Here is a 9,532-nt window from a genome sequence, read left to right as displayed (position 1 = left end):
CAATTATTATAGGTAAGTGGTCGCTGTGCGTATACCTATCGCTTAGCTTCCACGGGGTTTTTGTTGCCACCGATTGACTACAGAATACAGAAAGCTAAGTCAATAATGGACCATCTGCCGTTTTTCTCAAACGTGTTTCTGTTGCCTGTATTCAACAGAAGCAGGTCCAGTGAAGCAAATGCTCTTAGCAAGGCATGACCTCGATTATATGTTCTACTGCTGCCCCATTCTAAAGCCCAAGCATTGAAATCTCTAGCTATTACTTTGGAGAATGCATCAAGTCTGTCTAGTAACAATTCAAATTCCTGCTGACTGAGGCTCGGTGGTGCTGTAAATATAGATCCCGTCGATTTTTGTTTTAACAAAAAACTCATGACTGCTAGGTTTGCCACTAATGCCTTTTCTTCCGCAAACCCATATAGCGGCCTTCATTTTATGATCAGAGATCCAAGTACCTTGGTTAGGTTTCTTGTACTGTTTACTGTTCACTTATAATTGCTACATCAATGCTTTCCTCAATAATTGTCTGACAGAGCAGCTGCTGAGCAGCTTCGCAGTGGTTTAAATTTACCTGCAGCATCTTCATATCTTTGCTCTTTTTTTAACGTAGAGTGCATATTTAAATTTGTGGACGGTAGCCAACCACCATAAACTCCACAGATGTGACTCCACAGCTTTTATTTGATGACTTTTGTACCATTTCCAAGAGGATGCATGAGTGTGGCTAAGTAAAATATAATTTAAGCTGAACTTTTAAATGTATACTAATTTGGGCACTGTTTTGTATTAGGTACGTAACAGCGCGGTAAGATACCTCCTCGCCGGCAGAACTGCTTTGCCAGATTTGCGTCAGTGGGAAACGAAAAAAAACGTATATCGCACGCTTTCCTTTCGTTTTCACTATTACACTTTGCCACGGCACATTTCATTTTGCTTTGTATGTCTCAATAATTGTTTAAAACCACGCATGAACATTAACGCACATATATTAAAATTGTTACAGGGTGACAAGAAAGAACGGCGACAAACTTCAACGAGGTCGTACTCGTGAATGCACCAACATAACTGTAAATTTTAGATCACGTTGAATTCTCTTCTTAATCTAGTTATCAGTCATGTAGTTATCAGTATTAATTTCGCTACCTAATTAAAAGTTATGAAATGTCGAACAAAAGAAGTGCAGAAGTTTGGAATTGCATCGCCAAGAAATGCGACAATGTGAAATTGTTCGGTTGCTCAACGTTCCTCGCCAAACTGTTTCCAAAGCAATCCAGCGGTTCAATGAACTTGGCCATGAAGGTGATCACCCGGGACGTGGAAGAAAACGAACTGTCAATACACCAAGAAACCGCCAGATAATTAAAAAGCGAGTTCAGCGAAATTCAAGGCTTTAAATGAGAAAAATTGCCCGCGAAACTGGTATTGGTCGTGAAACTGTTCGTCAAATTGCGAAAAAGGAGCTTCACATTAAGCCGTACAAAATTCCAAGAACGCAGTTGCTTACGGATGAAAACAAAAAAATACGGCTGGAAAGATGTCGACAACTCTTGCGTCGTGCCGCAAATGCTCGCTGGGAAAAAATTATTTTCACTGATGAGAAACTGTTTACCATTGAGCAAGTGCATAACCGTCAAAATGATAGGATCTGGTCGGCACAAGCTCCTGGTTCATCACACATCGTCGAGCACCGGTTTGTGATGGTTTGGGCTGGAATTTGTTCATCCGGCAAAACACGTCTGATTTTTGTGGATCAGGGGGTTAAAACCAATAGGGAAGTTTACCGTCGTAACATTTTGGAGGCTGTGGTACTTCCTTGGGCCCAAGAGCGTTTTTGCGAAGAGGAATGGACATTCCAACAGGACTCGGCTCCTGCTCACAGGGCATCAGAAGTTCAAGACTGGTGCAAAGACAATTTTCCGAACGTTATCACAGCTGCAGAATGGCCACCGTACTCACCAGATCTTAATCCCATGGATTACAGCATTTGGTCAATTTTGGAGACCAGGGCTTGTGCTAAGCCACACAAAAGTTTGGACTCCCTAAAGCAATCACTGCGCCGTGAATGGGATCTTATTTCGCTAGAGGAGCTGCGGCGTGTGGCCGAAAATTTTACAAAACGTTTAAAGCTCTGCGTTGGTGCCAAGGGAGGGCACTTTGAAGTCGGTTTAAACACAAATTAGTAATACCTAGTACTATTGTAATTATACATAAGTTATTTCTTTAAGTTTTGCTAAAATTATAGAAAAATATGCAAAAATGCTTGTCTCCGTTATTTATTGTCACCCTGTATTTGGTTTTTTTGTATGCTGATTCTATCAAAATCACAAGGAGCGGTACCGCGATTGGCGCAATCTCTATTTAAAAATTTGCTATAAAAATTTGCCGAAAAGTTGTACCTAAAAGTAGATATACGTACCTAAACAGTAAACATGTATTTTTATGTGCATACATTTTTGGTAGTTGGTGGACTACATCATCCTTTTGTACCATAACAATTTTTCTACTTACATGAAACAATATTTTACTACATTCAAAATGTACCTAAAATAATGTGCTTGTACCGAATGTATGTTCAAATTAAAGAAGCTGAAGAGTAGGTACAATTCAACCTAGTTTTACATCACCACTTGTTCGCTTCTTCCTCTTCTTCTTCAAAATTATTCTTTACACCAGTGTTGCAAGTAACTGCGTTAATAAAATCCCGTCTAAATACATCCTAAATCCCGTTTTATACTAAAGATATTACAGAAATCCCGCGCTGTATGTAACTATTATACATAAAATGCTTTCGAATGAAAAATACAAGTATGTATGTACATTAGAAGAATTTCATAAAAAAAATTGGGTTTAGTGACCCGTACTACCTCGCTGGTGGGAGTAAGGATTACACCGCAATGGACACTTTTGTAGAGCATTCAATTTTGAAGACAACCCATCATTGACCAAGATTATACCATAAAATGATTCTGAGCTGTAGAGTTAAAAAAAAAATCAAAGTTTAATATTAAGGGTTAAAATTTTCAGGGAGTTTTTTTATGTGTTTTCCACGAAATTTCGAGGTAGGAGTAACAAAAAAAATCAATAGTCGCCAAAAAAGCACCCTAATGTACATAGATATGCAATATACATAGGATTTATATACGTTAGGGCGGGTCAATTTTTTTTACTATGCGCGTATAGCATAAAAGGATTCTACTTGTAATTAGACGCAACTTTGCCGAGGAAACCATCGGTTTAAAATCAATTAGGAGTTTGCTTAGAAGAAAATGTGGAAATTTTTGAAGTTGGGCCCTCTGGTGGAAGTTTTAAGAAAAAGAGAGGTGCAGAAATGGTTTCCTCATACCAAAAAAACCCATACAGCATGGTTTTGTTCAAAATTTAAGCAATTCTTTACTATACTTCAGCAAAGTGCTAAGAAACCTATTTTCACAATGTGGCCAATTTCAAATTGATTTTAGAGCCATAGTTTCATCGGCAAAGTTGCTTAGAATTACACGTATGTATGCGCAATACGCGCATAGTTGAAAAAATCTCCAATACAAATTTTCCCGCCATTATATACCTACATATTTTACACAAACAGCCTTTTCCTACGTTCATATTTTAACAAACAGCCTTTTCATACGTTTTCGCGTTTAAATTGATCAGATGGCTGATATTTAATTGGCTAATCTTAGTTTAAACCAGCCAGCTCGGATTGGAAATTTTTGAATGTTTTCAAAATTCACAACTTCCCGAATTCCCCAGACGTTTTTTTAACTTATATCAGTTTATTTTTCCCAATTACTTTTTGTATAACCCATAAACTTGATATTACAATTCATTTAAACTGAATGAAAATCCGCTGATATGGTTCATATGAACGGTGTTAATTTACCACAGTGAGCAGCTTTTTCTTATTCATCAATTACTAAATTTGTTTGCTTGGTATTGTATACAAAAAAATACCGTTTTTCGACAGAAAATACCATTCGCCCTTTTTAGTCATAAAATCCCGAAAATAGGGCGAAATCCCGCAAACTGGCAACACTGCTTTACACTCTCATTCTCAAAATAATGTGACGTCACACCCAGTTGCTCTCAGCTCGATTGGCGCAATCTTATATTCTATCATTCTTGGTAAAGAAAGTTATAACTAATCGAGTAAAGTGTAAAGTGAAGGGAATACGAAAAAATATTGGTGAAGTGGCTGCTTTAAGGAGAATAGGAGTGATAAATGTACGCTAATTTTAGAATTTTACAAAAAGGGCATATTTCAAACCCAATTTGTAAATAAATTAGTGACCAAAAATTACAAAAGTGGGTGTTAAAGTAATGCGTGGGTACTCTTTAGCACGTTGCCGGTTTATTTCGAAGTGTTGCGTCCAAAGGGGTGATTCGATCCAAAAAAAATTTGCACGCACTTCTAGTCAAGGGTCTACACATTATTTTAACACCCACTTTTGTTGTTGTTGTTGTAGCGGCTACAACAACCCGGTCCAGGACGGTTGGTATCTCAGTCGTTGTCGTCAAGTTCCACTAACGGCAGCTCTAGGAAGCGTGCAGCTTCTGTGGGGTTTGTCCACAGGGACAAGGCCGTTAGGGTTGTCGGGTTTTCCGGGCATGCGAAGAGATGTTTCGAGTCATGTGGGGTCTCTCCGCATGCAGGACACTCATTTGACACATCTTCATTCAATCTACTCAGGTAGGAGTTTAACCTGCTGCAGTAACCGGAGCGAAGTTGTGCTAGTGTCGTTCGTGTCTCCCGAGGCAGATGAAGCTCCGTCTCGTCTCTGTCCGGGAGCAGTATGCCTAGAACGGCATTCACAGGTCTAGAGTCTACATAACTCGAGACTGACTCCCTGTGAATGCCGTTCAGGGCCTGTCGGTAAGCTGTTGGTTCCAGAGGTTGCTTGATGAACCTCTGGACTTCGTCCGTCAATTTATAAAGATGCCTCCTGACGTGCCTAGGCGAGGGCCCCTCTGCAAGCAGCTGTCTGTTTGGGTGGCCACTTCTGTGGCTCCCGATCAGGAACTGCTTGCAGAGCATTATGTTGTGCTCCTTTACGGGGAGCATTTGCGCCTCGCCGTGGAGATGGTGTTCGGGCGACATCAGGAGGCATCATGTCGCTGTCCTGAGTGTGGTGTTCTGTGCAGTCTGTAGCTTCGTCCACTGCGTCCTACTAGTCCCCGGCGACCACACTGGCGCTGCGTAGTTCAAAACCGGCGGTTTATTGCCTTGTATGTTGCCAGCAACGTTTCTTTGTCTTTGCCCCAAGTACTGCCGGCTAGCGACTTGAGGACCTTGTTGCGGCTCTTTACTTTATTGACAATAGCGGTTGCGTGCGCAGAGAAGGAGAGCAGGCTGTCAAATGTTACTCAGAGTATTTTGGGGTTATTCACCGTCGGAATTGGTGTGTCATCGACGTGAATTCCCAGCGATAGCCTGACCTCCTTTGTCCAGGTTGTGAACAGGGTCGCAGAGGATTTCGTAGGGGAGAGGGCTAGACACTTTGCAGTGAAGAAGCGAGAAAGTTCGGAGAGATACCCGTTTACTTTCGAACACAGGTCATCAATACCATTCCCAGTCGCCATGATCGTGCAATCGTCGGCATAAGAGACAATCGAGACTCCCTCTGGTGGTTGAGGGAGCTTTGAAATGCAAAAGTTAAACAGTAGCGGGGAAAGGACACCACCCTGTGGAACCCCCTGTTTAATTTTCCTCAGTTTACTCGTTTTGTCTCTAAACATTGCCGACGAGTGTCGACCACTCAGATAATTTGCCGACCACCGTTTGAGCCTCTGTGGGAGGGAGGAGGCCTCTATATCTTCTAGTAGCGTGGAATGGCAGACGGTGTCAAACGCCTTTGACAAGTCCAACGCTACTAGAATCGTTCTCTCACAGGGACGGTTTCGGTTAAGGCCACGAGTTATCTGAGTGTTTATGGCGTTAAGTGCTGTTGTTGTACTGTGCACTTTACAGAAACCATGCTGATGCTTCGCTGGGGTTAAGTGGTTTGTGAAGTACGGGAGTAGCAAGGCCTCGAGTGTCTTCACTACCGGGGAAAGGGGTGTTATCGGACGATAAGAATCTCCTTTGTTGGCAGGTTTCCCCGGTTTGAGCAGTGGGACCACTCTCCCCACCTTCCAGGTGTCTGGGATGATGAGAGTGGACAAGTTGAGGACCTCCGTTAGGTACGCTACCCCCGCAGGACCCAAATTTTTCAGCATCAGCATGCATATTCCGTCGGAACCCGTGATTTTGGAGGCTTTCGCCTTCCCGATGGCCACCTGAACTTCACCGCAAGTGAAAGCAAGGGGGGCACAGGTTGTTGGCAGTTTGTGCAGCCTTCTGGTCACTCGACGCTTGGCTATGTCCACCGGAGGATGCAGTATGAACTGCCGGCTAAAATAGCTCGCGCATCGCTCCGGGTCCGACGAAGCATGGTCGCCGAAGGAAATGTCGACTCTGTCGTCGTGCTTCGTCGGATTGGAAAGCGACGTCACGGTTGACCAAAGCTTGCTCACACCAGAGGTGAAGTTACAGGTCTTCAGATGCTCCTCTCACTTCCTCCGCTTATGTACGTAACTAGTTGCCGAATCTTCGCGTTGAGATCCCTGATACGGGGATCTCCGGGATCGGCCTGACGAAGGCTATCACGCTCATCGGCTAGAACAGCCGCTTCAGAAGGGAAATCTGGACGTGGGTCCGTTATACATCCTGCCGGCATGAAGCGATCTGCAGCAGCAGTGACAGCCCTGCGGAACTTACGTTCACCGAGATGGACGTCGGTTGGTGTGGGAAGCGCTGTGAAGGTGTTTTCGGTAAACTCCGCGTAACCTTTCCAATCAGCTTTAGAAAAGTTGATAAAGGTCCGGTGTTTGGCGGAGTCAAAGTCGGTTGGTTTATCTATCGAGATGACTATGGGTAGGTGGTCTGATGCTAAAGTCAGCATAGGTCGCCATGTTATGCTGTTTATCAGACCAGCGCTGACTATGGTGATGTCTGGCGAGCTACTGCAGTTACCCATAATCCTGGTGGGTGCGTCGTCGTTCATTGTGCAGAATGTCGAATCGTCTATATTCCGAAGGAACCCTACAAGGGCCAAAATAAAACTGGGTTCTGTAGCTTGAAAATTGTGGTGTGTTTTATTTTCCTATGGAAAAAGAAAGTTTAAATATAAGTGCAAAAGATACTTCGCGGCTTACACTTTCGTGTGTCCTTGTACTCGTTCCTTTCAGAAATGACACATTACATTGGTAGTGCTACCGGACTTAACTTTTATGGTAATTTAAAGCGCCACGCAGGGTCGCATTCTAAAACATGTAAATTTGGTATGCAGTATTCCTTCTCAACATCCCGGGCCCCGTGAATCTATCCGCTGTTTGATTCACTAACGTCCAATTTAGCCAATACACACGCCGGTCGTTGGAACGTTCCCCCAGATGTCTTCACTTCAGCCACACGAACTTGTCCATCGTGACCGAGCTTGACGTTGATTATCCGCCCAATTCGCCACTTGGACCGATGAAGGCGTACATCGCACACTAGCACCAGGTCTCCGATAGACAACGGTTTCACGGGCTTCCACCACTTCGTCCTACGGCACAAGTCTGGGAGATACTCCACCAGCCACTTCTTCCAGAATCGGTGGATTTGTTGCATTTTTCGCCACTGCGTCCTAGTAACCCGGAAGGACTCTTCTTGTGGATGAGGAGTTTGCACGGAATTAGCTGTACCTAGGAGAAAGTGGTTAGGGGTTAGTGGTTCTTCGTCGGGAGTATCGAGAGGAATATGCGTTAGCGGCCTCGAGTTAACTACATTCTCGGCTTCGCACATCCCGCTATACAAGGTTTGTTCTGGCAGCCGCTCGTTTGTAAGTGCATGTTGCATTGCGCGCTTCACGCTGCGCACCAGCCGTTCCCAACATTCGCCGACGTGGGGGTTAAGCGGGCAGTTAAACACCCATTCGATACCCTGGTTCGACAGCGCGTCCGCAATTTTCCCATCATTGAAATCTTCGAGCTGCTTCTTCAATTCTCGGTCCGCACCAACGAAGTTGGTGCCATTATCCGACCTTATTCGCACTGGTGTTCCTCGCCGGCACATAAAACTTTTGATGCACAACAAACAGGTATTGGTGGTCAGGTCCTTGGCGATTTCCAGGTGCACCGCGCGCATCGTCAACCAAGTGAACAGCGCAATCCATCGATTTTCTGTGCGCCTTCCATTTACAACCAAGAACGGTCCCATGTAATCTAGCCCTACGTACGAAAATGGCCTAATGAAGGGCGTTTGGAGATCCGAGGGTAATTGGCCCATTTGCGGCAAGTCTGGCTTTGCGCGTTCTTTCTGGCATTGGAAACATCTTTTAGCCGCCCTTCGTACCTCTTCTCTTATGTGGGGTATCCAATATTTACGACGTAACTCGGCAACGATGGTGTTTTCATTTTGGTGTTTCCAAGTTCTATGGTAAAAGTCCACGATGAGGTCCGTAGTTTGGTGCCGCTGTGGCATCACTACGGGCTCGCGAGTGTGTGCGGAAACGGCTACAGCATTTCGAAGGCGGCCATTTCCTCGTATCACGCCCATGTCGTTTAGAAACGATGTTAGCTTGAACAGTTTGCTCCTTGCATTAATCTGCTTGCGGCTCTTCAGATCACAGTATTCGTCTGGATAGGCGCTCTGTTGTGCAGCGCGAATGACCAATAGCTCAGCTTCTCTTAGCTCCCTTACCGTCAGCCTGCCCGCTAACCTCTTCTGTACCATGTTGGAGCTGTTGTGTATGAATCTGCGCATGAAGGCAACCACCCTTACCAACCGTAAGAACGATGAAACCCTGGGCAAGACGTCCTCATTAAGCGTAGCAAATAACACCATGTATTGAGCTCGTAGTTCCTCCGTGGTGCCTTCAGCAGCCTTGACCCTTGGCCAGAATGTCGTCTTCCTTCACGAAGTCCGGGCCACTGAGCCAGGATGACTGTCGGGTGGTGCTTTGGAGCCGCGTACCAAAGTCAGCAGGATTTAGGGATCATGTGTCCACCTCCACTCGTTCGGTGTGGTTCCATCGAGGATTTCATTCACCCGATGGGCAACGTAAACCAAACCATTTGCAACAATAATTTTGCCTTGAGCACGTGCTCCGCTGCAATTCCAAATGGATCGAAGACAGACATTGTAACGCGGAGTAGTTCGCGTTTTGTTGGGACACGCTTCCCTCGTAACAGCTCTGTGTCGACGCGGCCGAAGGCGAGGACGAACTTTAGCTCGTCATGCACCGTATCCCACTGCATTCCTAAAACCTTGGGATGGCCCGAATCTGGTTTATCAAAATCTTTCAGCATTCCGGAGTGATGCCCCCTGTTCAGAGCGTCGTTCACTTCTCGCGAGTTGGAAACCAATCTTTTTAGGTTAAATCCACCTTTCTTGTGAATCATCTTTACTTGTTGCGCTATTCGCACAGCTTCTTCTGCGTCGTCAAAGCAGTGAACGAAATCGTCCACGTAGTGGTTGTGCAATATCGCGTCTACTGCCTCAGGAAAATCCTGGGTA

At 44.8% G+C, this 9,532-nt stretch overlaps 1 protein-coding gene across 1 annotated transcript; it reads right to left on the bottom strand.

The window, feature by feature from the left end:
• Positions 1-7,354: 7,354 nt before the first annotated feature.
• On the bottom strand, positions 7,355-8,749 carry LOC118753918. The gene has a single exon (XM_036488794.1). It carries the CDS (start codon positions 8,747-8,749, stop codon positions 7,355-7,357), a length of 1,395 nt encoding a protein of 464 aa, XP_036344687.1.
• Between the last annotated feature and the right edge of the window lie 783 nt (positions 8,750-9,532).

This window comes from Rhagoletis pomonella, unplaced genomic scaffold, assembly GCF_013731165.1.
Source record: "Rhagoletis pomonella isolate Grant_MI unplaced genomic scaffold, Rhpom_1.0 Rhpom_scaffold_03042, whole genome shotgun sequence".
Lineage (NCBI taxonomy): Eukaryota > Metazoa > Arthropoda > Insecta > Diptera > Tephritidae > Rhagoletis > Rhagoletis pomonella.
Note: the sequence above shows the minus strand (reverse complement) of the source record. Positions and strands in the feature narration are given on the sequence as shown.